We start from the raw sequence: 14,058 nt of genomic DNA on the forward strand, positions 1-14,058 counted from the left end.
CCGACACGTTAAGATCCCCTTCGTTAGCTGTTGGGGTTTAATTCTCTTCGGTCGTATGACTGGAGAAATCTGCATTCCTTCAGGACTATAGGAGTTCCTATATGGAATTTATGTTTCCTAGTTTGCGGGTAATCTGTGAATCTGGTTTAGTTCATATTGTGTTTTTTTTCAAAACTTCGACTGCCCAATTCGGTAGATCTTAAACGCTTGGAGTTCTTCTCCAGGAAGGTTTGGGCTATGTTGTCAGTGGGGTCAATAGTACACTGCATCTTCCTCACACGCTCCAAAGGACAGAGGCACTGTTTGACCCCGAATTCAGTCTTGTCCTGAGCAGTGCCGGCATAGACATATGATGAGGTCAACGCAGCACTGTCTCGGAGTCAGAAGAAAGATAGGATCACCCTTGTTACACGGCGTCAGGGACGGCGGAAAAAAAGTTGAGGGGCCAAGACCCTGGGAGAGTAAAGGAGACGAAATGGGTCTCGGGACCAGAGTAGGTTTAGACACAGGGGCAGATCCAGCAGGTCCAACTGGAATCAGGGAGGGCCTTCCAACAGTAATCCGGGAGTGACACCTCTCAGCTCCTTGGGGCCCGAAAGGAGCTCCAAAGGGAGTAAATTGCCAAAAGATACAGACGTAGCCTCACAGAACTCCTAATGCTGGGAAGGAGTTGCTACAGGAATCTCAGGAAGGTAAGGAGAAAGAATGGGTGCTGGCTCCATGGGAGATGTGCGGAAGCAGGGACTAGAGGCTTGGGGACTGCCATGCGCCCCTTCCAGAGTCTTAGAAAGGTGCAGTGAAGTCGAGCGACATTAGGAATTATTTCTGGACTTGCACAACAACTTCAACAAGGAACGGTTGTGGGAACTGCTCCGGGAGTGGACCTGTGATGGTCACCGTGATGACACCGTCCTAGAGGGTTCAGAGACCTTTTTCCCGAATCACCTTAGGCTCCTGCTAATCTATGTGTTTCTCTGATGAACAGCAGGTGGGGAAAAATCTGAAAGTGAGACAGCACTGCATACGAGTCACAGACCAAATGAAGATTTGACATAAAATATCAAATTTAGGAGATCATCTCCTGTGCAAGAGAAATTAAAATGATGGTACCCGGCTACAAAGTAAACATTCAAAGCAAGTGACTGGTTTATATGTAGCATGTAATAGTATACTTGGTGGGCAGTACAGCGGAAAGGGCTGGAAGTGTCAGTCACATTTACAGGAAGAAGCAAGTCTCTTCAGAGACAGTGGAATGCTTGTCAGATATCTAGAAACACATGGCACTTACATTTCCACAAGCAGACTTAGACTGCGAGGCAGGTGCTGGTGCACTCTTCCCCTTCTCCTGCTCCAGTTCCTCGGCGAGGCCACATGTGCTGCAAGGAGAAGACACAAGATCAGATGCATTTCTTGTAATGTAAATCTACTCTTTTAGGGCTGTCCTCAGTGTAAAGAAAGCAGCATTTCTTTTGGGACTCTCTTTCTTCCCAATCCTGCTTCTGGCAAATAAGGAGTCACTACTCTTCCCATGGCCTTTACACTTCTAACCTGAACTGGCCTCTAGGTATCCTGTTCTGAAGTAGATGTCCTCCTTTGCTCACCTTTATACTATGAAGAGGAAGCAGAGTAGCCCCATCAAAGGCACAGGAGTAGAGCTGTTGATATTCTTGGTTAATGAATGGGGTGGGCTCATGCTGCCAAAGTGAGCAGATGAACCAATTTGAGGGAGGGAAATCAGGGAGGTGGGAGTGGGGCAGGCTCAGTGTGATAGCCAATGATTACTCTGGTTTGGGGATAGGCTTGTATATGGTACTTCTATGGGAAGGAAATGCAGGTGGTGCCTAGCTGCAGGGTTTGAGAAACAGATGCTCACCAGTTCTTGCACGCTTTTTTCTTTTTATCGCTTCCTTCTCCGCATGCAGTAGCACGAAGGGTAGATGGATCAGGCTTTTTCAAATCCTCTGGATCTAACAGCTCATCCGAGTCCAAGAGGTCCTGAGAAGGAAGGACAGAGACCAGGGGAGAAACAGGAACAGACAATTATTCATTCATACAACAGGACAGACACACAAGCAAAGTAGAGTGTGACCAAGGAAATATACTTTTAATTCAGAGGGAACACTCATGTAAGAACGTTTAATATCCTATGAAGTTGTGGATTATTTTGATTAGAAAAATGAATATGTTATTTACTAGTTGTCCTGGTCCTGCTTCATAGGAATCTTCTCTGAAGTCCTACATTATAATATAACTGCACTGCCTTCATGGATACCAGAGTTCTTATTTATATTTTTACAATCCATTTTAAATATCCATAGGGTGTTCATGTCTATCTGAGTTCATGATGAGGTACTCCCTATGACAGCCGATTAGAGGCTCAATTTCTATTTCTGGGAGAATATAATGACTCAGAATACCCATTTCAAGCCTGTATTTTTTTTTGTCAAATCTGTTTATTGGCATTTGATTTTTTTTTTACAATACAGTATGAGCATCAATCGATTCCCATTTCAAGCCTGTATTGCAGCATTATATGTACAGAAAGGTGAAAATATCTGAAGAAAGGAAAAAGAAAAAAAAAACTGATTGGCTCCATTGAGCTTTAAGAATCTAAGAGGCTTCTCTATCCTGAGTACCCTACTGACAGTTATCTCAGAGAGCCAGTTCTTTATCACAGTAGTATGAACAGTGAACTCGTTATTGGCTTTCCAAAGCCCAATAGTGTTAGCCAGGGAGACGAGTGGTTTATGACTTCAGTGAAGATACCTATGATGCTGAACCAAGACAAGCAATAATAAACTTATTCTGCTGCATCATAGGATCTTTACTGATGGTCAGAAACACTAGAAAAGAATAGCAAACTTGGCTGTTGGGCAGTAGGAAGAGAATTATTTTTCTCCATCTGAAGGATCCTATCAGAGTGTCTGTGAAATTAACTGGGTAAAATAGAAAATATAATGTTTACTCTACAGAGGTTCTTTAACTTTTATTGTCCCATTTTTGCATTTGTTTGCACGCCTAGATCTAAGCAATAATGATTAGGGAATCTGAATTTATTCCAAGTAGCTGCTGGACACATTTCAACTGCTGCCAGGTTTCTGAGCAAAGCTGTAGTAACTACATTTCCTATGGTAGATTGTGCTCTAGCTTTACCTGGTAAAATTGTTTTGCTAACTGGTGGCATAGTGTGATACAAGAAACAATAGATCTAGCAACAGATTGTTTGGATGTGGCCTTACTTTGTCTTATTGGGCCATAATTATCAAGTCCTTCATTTGACTAGATGGAAATGTAAAACCCTTCTAATGCCTAAAGAGTACAGGGCACTCTCTGCATATGTTGAATGATTGGAAAAGAATCTAGGAAGAGTAAGAGTGATTAATATGGAAATCTGAACCTACTTTTAGGAATAACGAGGGATAGGTTTGCATTACTACTCTGTTAGTGTGGAAAACAGTAAATGGTTCCACTGTAGATGATGCTTGCAGTTTGCTTACTCTCATAGCTGAAGAACTATTGAAATGCTATTTTCCATGAAAAATGTTGCAATGTAGTCTTGTGTATAGGTTTGAAAGGTGAAACCACCAGCTTTGAAAGAAATGTATTAATCTTACAAGGTGGAGAAGGATGTCAAATTGGAGGAAAGATTTTTTCAGTCTTTCCCAAAAATATTTGATAACTGGTACTTTGAAAAATGTTAATTGGCTTAAAGATTTTCTGTATGCTATTACGAATGCCAACAGAAACTTTTATTAATAAAAACTGAAGCTTCTATTAAGCCAAGTGTAACAAAGATTGAGGGAATATTGTGTCCTTGATATGTTACAGGGTTGTGTTCTTTCTGCTGACAACAAATACATAATATGTTTTACTTTAGGGCATAACATGTCCTTGTTGAGGGACATTTTGCTTTCTTCAAGATCTCCCTACAGGCTGGTGGGAAATGTAGGTATCCATATTGTCTGACCTCAGGAGCAATGCAACCAAATTGTCGAATTTGACCCCAAAGTCTCCTTAGCAATTCTGGCCTGTACAGCAGCCTCTTGAGTGCTTTTATGGCCATTTGTAATAAGTCCCGCTACAACGACTACCTTGGCCAATTTGGAGCTATCAGAATCAGTTTCGATGGGAACCTTCAAAGTTTCGGAACCATTGTTGGTATTAATGGGATTGGTGGAAAAGTGTAGAGTAATGGTCTTGACCATTCGATCAAAAGGTCATTCCCTAGAAAGCCCTATTCTGGAATTCTGGATGTGAAGTCTCTGCATTATTTGTGTTCTACTGTTGCAAAGAGGTCTAGTGAAGGAGTTACAGCTCTCAGCAATGTAGGTGGTATGATTTTTCTCTTTTTTTTCCTAGCAGATTTGTACATTTTCGAGTTTAATGTGCATAACATATTTGACATAAATTTCACAGGCTGGTACGATTTGCCACTGTTTGACCACTGTCCTTTAGCTGTTAGATACTGTAGGTGAGCTCCCCTTTCTGGAAGGAAAGCATCATTTATTAATACTTGAGACAGAAGCAGTCTGAAACAGAGTAGCAAATTCTGATTTTTGCACCACCAGGTGAGAAATTGTCTCACTGCAATAGTCAAAGTCAACCGGTCTTCTCAACTGTTTTCTCTTTGACTCCATTAGTCTTCCAAGCACAGCTGGAGGGATCTCATATGCAACCTTGCATTTGGAACAATGTATATACAAGAATCCGTCGATCCAACAAGTGAGACCACCCTTCTCACAGATAGTCGAAGTCCAAAGGTTACACTCTTGTCCTTATGGTGTCCAGCACTGCTCTTAGATAAGACAGTCTCTAAACTTGTGTTGATATTGATTTTTTGGTTGTTGTTTATCTGCAGACATAATTTCTCAGCAATCTCACAGTCATCCGGTAGTCGTACATTACTTTCTCTTGACTGGGGACTTTCAGCAGCCAGTCATCTAAGTATGGATAAATGTTTATTATTTTATTCTTAGATGAGCCGCTATTAAAACCATGCATTTTGAAAACGTCCGAGAAGCAGATTTTAAGCCGAAAATTAGTATTGTATTGATATAGTCTGTTTCCTATTAGAAAACAGAGAACAAGAATTCTGTTGAGGCAAGCAACAAGGATGTGGAAATAAGTATCTGATCGGTCTATTGCGCACATCCATGATTTTCACTTTGATGCGGGTACATTTGATAAAGGGCTTAAATTTGAAATTTTTCTTTCTTGGTAAAATTGTTTCTGTATCTGAGGTTTAGTATGGACCTGAATTCTCTTTTTGGGCCTTATAGGAGTATGGCTTTTTGTAGGGCCAATCTCCCTTTTTGCCCCAATTATTGATGACTTTAGTTACTAATGTAATGACTCTGCACACTGAGGCACTGGCGTCCATCATCCAGTGTATGAGCTCTGACCTTTAAAAGTGCTAAGGTTTAATTTATTGAGACCTGACTGGACTTACAGTAAATTGTAGCATTGTTACTTGATGAAGTCTCACAACCTAAAAACCTAATACCCCAGTTTCCTATAGTCCTTTTTCCAATATGAGAAAATATGTGGAGTAAACTACTAGACCATTTTGGTCCAATGGAACTGGTTCTATAGCTCCTTTCTTCAACAGGATAGAAGTTCCTTTCCAGAATACATGTAGCTGGTGCTTTGTAGGTGGTTTTGGTGGGATCAGAGGAGGAATGGTTTTGAAACATTAACATATGCATGATCTATTATACTTCGCACCCATTTGTCTTTTGGAAGGATACAACGATTTCATCTGGGTTGTTCTCAGCTTAGAGGTTCTGGGCTGGTATGGATACCTCTGACCCAGAGGATACGTTGTTGTTGCTTTTGTTGTTAATTGAAAGACCAGTGAGGGGTTTGAAAACTACACTGATAAAACCTATGATCCCTGGATATTTACTGTAGTCTAAAGAATTTTTTAGTTCCTAGAGACCAACTGCTTTTAACATTTCTGCGGCATTTTACACCTTTAACGTCACTTTTCTGTGTGCTGGTCACAGACATTTTCCAGAAAATGGCAGGTTCATAATTTTTAGTTGAGCCTCTGGTTTAAGAGTTGTTAGACTTATCCATGAAGGTCTTCTTATGGATATGCCATGGCACTATCCGTTTGCTGCCAATTCTGTGCAATCAACTGCAGCACAAATTACTTGGTTGGTTACCAATATATTTTCTGGAAACATCTTACTATAATCCATTTGATGGTGTATTGCTAATCTGTCAATAAAGGTGCAAATTCCTACACAAATTTCTTGTTGGCAGCGACCAAGGATGGCAGCAGAACTTGCAATTGTAAGGTGTAAGGCAGCTATTCTGCATACCTTTGTCCAACTGCATCAATGTGCTTACTTTCATTCTCTGAAGAAGCTGTTGTCTCCTGAGCTGATGCATGTCTTTTCCTCACAGGAATTACTAGAACAGAAAAAGAATCAGGGTAATGCTCAAATGCTTTACATTTCTTTAGCAACCTTGAAGTTGCTGCTTTATCTGTCGGAGGTGTTAAAAAAAGTCCGCTGCTGTCACCCGTAGACCAGGTACTAATGGCAAGAGAGGTTTAGGAGCCGCTTTATTTTGCAAGGTCTCGGGTATTACTAATACAGTCATTTCATTTCAAAAATCTTTATTTCGATCACAGATCATAAAAGATACACAAAAACAGACATTTTAAAAACTTATTAAACATGAAGTGATCGATGATAAAAATCATTAAATATTAAATAAAACACTCGGGGAAATCGCTGAAGGAGTCCGTTATACCAGTCTTTTCAGCATGCGAGTTCGAGTAACCCATAATGCAGTTAAAAATTTTGACAGTGCAAAAACTACATGAGGGGAGAGGTCAGATTTTAGAACTCTGTACGCAGTATGGAAAGATCTAAATCCCAGGTTCCTAAGCATAGGGACTAGCCAATATTTTCTACTTCGGTCATAACCCCTACAGAAGAAGATTGCGTGGATGTCATCCTCTTTCGGGTAGGCACACATCGGGCACGATGGTGTCGTAGAACACGCTGTCCAAGACGCTGTGTACGAGGCCAGAGGCAGACATCCATAGCGCCACTGGAGGAACAATTTCCTTGTTAATGCGGGGGAAATATTGTCCAATACCTTTTCGAGAGAATAAGTGTCTTTAATTTTCAGGAATGATTTTGTCAGGGACCCCTCAGGGGAATTATTGAAGGCTTTAGTGAGCATCAAGTCATTGTAGGCGCTCGTGAGTACCTTCTTGGAAGTTTTCGTGCATGAATTGATAGGGTCAGACCATAATTCTGAGAGCCCAATTTCTTCGAGCCTTCCCTTGACATAGGTCAGCCAAGGAATCTTCTTTGTCTTCCCTATTTCCAGAAATTCCTGTAATTCCTCTCTGTAAGTTATAAGATCAGGACTAGACCACAGACGCCTCCAGAATTTTAGGGGTTTGAGTCCCAGTTCCTCTGTTATTGGAATGATACCCAGATCTAGCCTGAGTGGAAGTAATGGGGTACTCTGGGGAAGGGTGGCTAGCTGTCTCAAAAATTTGTTCTCACTGACCTGCAGCTTCGGGTGTTGAATATAGCCCCACAGCTCACCCCCATAAGTAACCCCTGCTCTCGCTTGCATCTTGTATATATGAATAATTGGGGCAAGGGGTCGATAGCTTGATTTATTCGCCAGGCGCAAAGTGCCACCCGCCAACTGTGCCAGTTTGATGGTCATTTTGGCCTGGTGGGATGACCAAGCGAAATATTCATTTATCGTAATGCCCAAGTATTCAATGTTATGGACCCGTTCTAACTGGATCGTTCCTAGGTTGGGAGGGGCTCTATTTCGGGCGCTCGGATTTAAAATCATAAATTTGGTTTTTTGGGGGTTTATTTCCAATCCCCTCTCAGAGCAAAAGTCTAGGAAGCCGTCCAAAATACGTTGGATCCCCATCGGAGATTTAGACAGCAGCAGGGTGTCGTCCGCAAACATGATTGCGGGCACCCTGTTGCCAGTCAACTTTGGGGCATCAGAGTTAGCAATCCTGTTGAGGTGGGCAACTACCCCGTTCACAAAGATACAAAACAGGGTGGGTGCAAGCACGCAACCCTGTCTTACACCTCTGCGAACGGGGAACCTTTCGGTTAGCTTGCCACTTTTGCCACACCTGACTCGGGCATAATTGTTGGAGTGGAGTCTCATCAGGATTGCCAAAATGTCCTCAGGGACGTTCAGGTCCTTCATGACGCTCCACAACCTTGCCCTGGGAACCAAATCGAAGGCGGCACGGAGGTCTACAAAGATGGTATATAGACTGCCGCCCTCGATAACCGCTGTTCTCCAATAAAGGAGTTGAAGCCTGAAGATTTGGTCAGTAGTAGATACACCCTCCCGAAATCCTGCCTGGTATGGTGACAGGATATCCATTTCTTGAATCCACACCTGCAAACGATTTAAAATCAGTCTGCCAAAGAGTTTTTGGGATATATCTATCAGACTGATAGGACGATAGTTGGATGGGAGCAGAGGGGATCCCTTTTTAAAGATTGGGACTACCTCTGCTCCCATCCAAGTATCTGGTACAGTCATTCCACCCTGAATAGCATTGAACATAAGTGTGAGGTACGGTGCCCAAATCCCTGGTTCCTGTTTGAACAGGTCCCCCGGAACCCCGTCCAATCCAGGTGCTTTTCCAGCAGATAAGCTCTTAATGGCCTGCCTCACTTCTTTCTCTGTAAAAGGAGGCCCAGAGGGGGTTGGACAAATCAGAGAGCACTCATTAGTGGGATCCCCAACACCCTGCTCATACAATGCTTCAAAGTGGGCCTGCCACGCAGAAGGGGCTATATTTGGCTCAAGTGCTGGAGATAACTCAGTCGTACCATTCGCTACTACCCGCCAGAATTTACGTGAATCTCTGGTTGATAGTGCTTTCGTGAGGGTCTCCCAGTAATCATGATCCCATTCCGCCTTGGCATTCGCCACAAGGCTCTTGTAGTTTTTTCTCCTGTCACTAATTTCTTCCCTGCCAAGGCGTCCCTTAATAGCAGCTATCAAGTGCGCCTTTGCATTCCTGCACGTGGCATTATACCACGAGATCTTTGGCTTTAAACCCTTCTTTTTCGCGGCGGATGTGAACAAGTCATGTTGAAGGGAGTCTGTAATATTTTTGTGTATTATTGCTAGTTCGCCTCTAGTTACTTCATCTAGGTCTTTAGTACCTAGCTCAAAGGCACACTCTAAAAATGGAATTAGCCTTTCATAGAGGCACGGTATTTTATTTGCGCTAGTAACTAGCGTCTCCCACTTGACTTTCCTACGATTGTTTTCGAGTAGGAGGCCTGACTTGTCACTGCCAGTTCCCTGTGAAGGTTCCTGGTTCCAGTGAAGGGAATAAGTCAATTCCAGGGAATTATGGTCGCTATCCATTCTTGGGCATACTTTAAAATCGATTATTGCTGGCCACATGAAGGTTTTGACCATAATGTAATCTAGACGGGATTCACTACCGGGTTTGTTGTACGTCGGTTTACTTGGTATGTCCGAATTACAGCGCCCATTACATGCCCGAAGGGCCAGGTTAAGGGTGAGGGCGTTTATTTGTAAGGCCAAGGGGGTCCAGGCCTTTGGGGGTGGTGCCGCCGACTCTGGAATCAGCCAGGTAGAGTCTTCGTCCAGGGAAGGACCATCACGTAGTCCGGAGAGGGGTTCATAGTGGGAATTGAAATCTCCGCCCACTAGACAGGGGTGATCACACGGGATGTCTTCAAGGAACCTTGCTAATTCGTCTATAGTGGGGGATTCATTATACATTTTAGTCGGCCTAGAATAGATGTTGATGACTAAAAGCTTTAATGCGCCGGGCCACTGTAATAGGACGGCCAACAGATCATCAGAAGCGGTCTCCAGAACGGAGGCCTGACAGCCAAGATCCGTTGCTATCCCTATCATTAGTCCCCCGGATGGTCTCCCCTTTCCCTCCCACTTGGCTATTTTAGTAAAAACAGCAAAGCCAGATAGATCTACTGGTTCTCGCGCCCAGGTTTCCTGTAGTAATATTATATCTTTGGAACTAACATAAGCACCCCACTCGGGACAGTCTAATTTGCTAGAGAGCCCAGCCACATTCCATGAAATTATGGTTAAGTGTGGTACTTCTGTACAGGACAGGCTCACAGCCATGTCATTGAATTCGTGATGGGCCATAAAATTGGGAGAAGGAAGTGTGAAGCCAAGTGGGCTGGAAACGCTCAGTGGGGACGAATTTGTCATAACTGGCATCTGGATTGGTTCGTCTAGCGTTGTTGCCAGAATGTCCTCCATTCTATCTGATAATTTGAGGGGTGGAGGGCTCCGTTGCTGGGGAGCGATCTCAGAGGGAGATGAGTCTCCAGACCTCCCGAGTCAATCCACCTCCTCCAGGCAACCGAACCTGTTTGAAGTGGGGACCCCCTGCCACCAATTGAGTTGATTTTGTCCGATCAGTCTATACGTTGGTCGACCAGGGTTTCTAACAGTAGACCATGACCCCTCACTCACATGTTGTTGCCTAGGAGGATAAAAAAAGGTGAGTGGCCTAACCACAATCGTGGAATTAGGCTCGAAGGATGGCCCTGCACATAAACACCGGGCTGTGAGGGGGTCAGAAAATGATACCACCACACAGTCACCGGGTATGGATTTATGGGTACGACCAATCCAGGGAACTCTCCGCACCATGAGTATATTACTTCTTTGGTGATCGGGGAGTTGTTTATTAGAATTGAGCCAGTGGATGACTTTATTTTTTAAGGAAAAATCATTTTCCTGTGATTGCTGATCTAACTCTGGAACACCCGCTAGAACAATAACGTACGACCCTGCTTCTGGCGGGAGGTCTATAAACCCTCCACGAAAATTGTGACGACTAACCTGTCGTGTTTGGTTATGCACCGAGGGTGGCCTGGAAGGGTGGATAGCCGGTGCCCTAGATACTGTATTCGGCCTCTGTGCTGGTTTCTGCAAATGAGGAGGTTTGCGTGTTGCAGAACTCGGAGTAGGGGGAGTAGTATTTACAACAGTGGTACGGGGTTTTGGAATAGGCTTGGGAAGGGTCTCGGGGATACTATGGACTCTTTGTGAGGGAGGTTGAACATATTGTGTTTCTTTAGGCTGTGAAGTGGTTTCCGTTGCGCATGTGAGCTTAGCATCCATTTCCTTGAGGCTCAAGCTAGCTAGAGTGACTATAGTCCTTTCCATTTCAAGGAGGTTATTCTCTATGCGAGAGAGCCTCAATTCCAGAGGGGAAAGTAACTGCTTTAACGTACCCCAGCCTAGTTGAAGGAATTCACTATCACTCTCCCTATCATGTACGGATGCACTCACCCGACCCTCCAGGATATTTATGCTATCCTGACTAGGAGGGATGGTGAGAATATCATCTTCGACCCGGCTAGGTAATTCAGTAGTAACTTCCCCATTAAAAACAGTATTGGTCAGTTTGGGGATAGCTTCATTCATCCCAAGGGAACCCATGACCCTTCTATTGTTAAAAAACTTTAGCCTTGCTATTCTGGCTTTTTTCCTAGCGTGTATAGTTCTTGCCAGACATTTCTTTTTGTATGCCGCAGCTTTCTTAGCGCTAAAATGACTGGCAGCTTGACTTATTTTGGGGGAGGGAAAGGAACCCGCAATACTAAATATAGGGGCAGGGGCAGTGTTCTGTAACACTGGATCAGGTGGGGAAATTGAAGGGGGATCTAGAGGGATAGTGGAGGGAGCAGGATGCATGACTGCCGTTGTTATCAGAGGGCGTAGGGCAGCAGGGCAATCAGGGGAACGAGCAGATGCAATTTCCCCCAACGAGGATTTTTTGGCGTTAGCAATGTGCGCCGACAACCTGCGTGCAGCATCAAGTTCTAGAGAGACCTTGTGCTGCATTTTGGTGATTTCCTGGTCAATCGCCAGATTGGTTTTGACCAGGAAATCATCTATAGATCTATTGGAGTTGCTAGCCGCCATGAGGGTTTTACTCCGGCTACCCCGTGAACACATGTTACAGAGTACAAGTTAATAAATAGCTATACACACAACAATAAAACTGTAAAATGTGACAGTAATGCTAGAATGTAACAAAGGGGGTAGCCCAACCCAGCCCTCTTAGACCTCGAACGGCCTCAAACGGCCCAGTCTTTGCCCTGTCTTCGCCCGGGCTGCGTCCCGCGCTGCGGGAGTGTTGGACCTTGAAATAGTGGGCGTGCTGTGCAGGGGGCGGGCCGGCGGGGAGAGCGGACCGGATGGTGAGTCCGTGGTCTTCGCAGGGACTCCTGGGTGTTGGAGTCCCTGCACACTCGCAGCCCACGCCTTACCTCGCACCCCTGCCTCCGCCCTCAGTGATCAGGTGCTGGTGAAAGGACACGCACTCCTGTGCGCAGCGGCTCCCGCGAAGCGGGAGCGGCAAGCCGTGGGATGAAAACTGCCCCAAAATTCCTACAAGCAACGAAGTAAGTCACTAGCACTCCGTTCAGCGTCCCAAGGGTTGACAGGGAGGAGCGCCTTTTACAGGTTCAGGTGTGCAGGGGGCGGGCCGGCGGGGAGAGCGGACCGGATGGTGAGTCCGTGGTCTTCGCAGGGACTCCTGGGTGTTGGAGTCCCTGCACACTCGCAGCCCACGCCTTACCTCGCACCCCTGCCTCCGCCCTCAGTGATCAGGTGCTGGTGAAAGGACACGCACTCCTGTGCGCAGCGGCTCCCGCGAAGCGGGAGCGGCAAGCCGTGGGATGAAAACTGCCCCAAAATTCCTACAAGCAACGAAGTAAGTCACTAGCACTCCGTTCAGCGTCCCAAGGGTTGACAGGGAGGAGCGCCTTTTACAGGTTCAGGTGTGCAGGGGGCGGGCCGGCGGGGAGAGCGGACCGGATGGTGAGTCCGTGGTCTTCGCAGGGACTCCTGGGTGTTGGAGTCCCTGCACACTCGCAGCCCACGCCTTACCTCGCACCCCTGCCTCCGCCCTCAGTGATCAGGTGCTGGTGAAAGGACACGCACTCCTGTGCGCAGCGGCTCCCGCGAAGCGGGAGCGGCAAGCCGTGGGATGAAAACTGCCCCAAAATTCCTACAAGCAACGAAGTAAGTCACTAGCACTCCGTTCAGCGTCCCAAGGGTTGACAGGGAGGAGCGCCTTTTACAGGTTCAGGTGTGCAGGGGGCGGGCCGGCGGGGAGAGCGGACCGGATGGTGAGTCCGTGGTCTTCGCAGGGACTCCTGGGTGTTGGAGTCCCTGCACACTCGCAGCCCACGCCTTACCTCGCACCCCTGCCTCCGCCCTCAGTGATCAGGTGCTGGTGAAAGGACACGCACTCCTGTGCGCAGCGGCTCCCGCGAAGCGGGAGCGGCAAGCCGTGGGATGAAAACTGCCCCAAAATTCCTACAAGCAACGAAGTAAGTCACTAGCACTCCGTTCAGCGTCCCAGGGGTTGACAGGGAGGAGCGCCTTTTACAGGTTCAGGTGTGCAGGGGGCGGGCCGGCGGGGAGAGCGGACCGGATGGTGAGTCCGTGGTCTTCGCAGGGACTCCTGGGTGTTGGAGTCCCTGCACACTCGCAGCCCACGCCTTACCTCGCACCCCTGCCTCCGCCCTCAGTGATCAGGTGCTGGTGAAAGGACACGCACTCCTGTGCGCAGCGGCTCCCGCGAAGCGGGAGCGGCAAGCCGTGGGATGAAAACTGCCCCAAAATTCCTACAAGCAACGAAGTAAGTCACTAGCACTCCGTTCAGCGTCCCAAGGGTTGACAGGGAGGAGCGCCTTTTACAGGTTCAGGTGTGCAGGGGGCGGGCCGGCGGGGAGAGCGGACCGGATGGTGAGTCCGTGGTCTTCGCAGGGACTCCTGGGTGTTGGAGTCCCTGCACACTCGCAGCCCACGCCTTACCTCGCACCCCTGCCTCCGCCCTCAGTGATCAGGTGCTGGTGAAAGGACACGCACTCCTGTGCGCAGCGGCTCCCGCGAAGCGGGAGCGGCAAGCCGTGGGATGAAAACTGCCCCAAAATTCCTACAAGCAACGAAGTAAGTCACTAGCACTCCGTTCAGCATCCCAAGGGTTGACAGGGAGGAGCGCCT

General features: G+C 46.4%; 1 protein-coding gene across 1 annotated transcript in view; it reads right to left on the bottom strand.

Moving 5' to 3' along the window:
• The window catches only part of CIAPIN1 (cytokine induced apoptosis inhibitor 1), a 114,659-nt gene that overhangs the window by 11,738 nt on the left and 88,863 nt on the right, over positions 1 to 14,058 (bottom strand). The window contains exons 7-8 of the mRNA XM_078670553.1: positions 1,874 to 1,995; positions 1,289 to 1,376 (exon numbers count right to left, since the gene is read on the bottom strand). Of these exons, the coding sequence (XP_078526679.1) occupies positions 1,289 to 1,376; positions 1,874 to 1,995 (210 nt within the window). The remainder of the gene's footprint in view (positions 1 to 1,288; positions 1,377 to 1,873; positions 1,996 to 14,058) is intronic.

The sequence above is a fragment of the Lissotriton helveticus genome, chromosome 12, assembly GCF_964261635.1.
Source record: "Lissotriton helveticus chromosome 12, aLisHel1.1, whole genome shotgun sequence".
In the NCBI taxonomy this organism is placed as follows: Eukaryota; Metazoa; Chordata; class Amphibia; order Caudata; family Salamandridae; genus Lissotriton; species Lissotriton helveticus.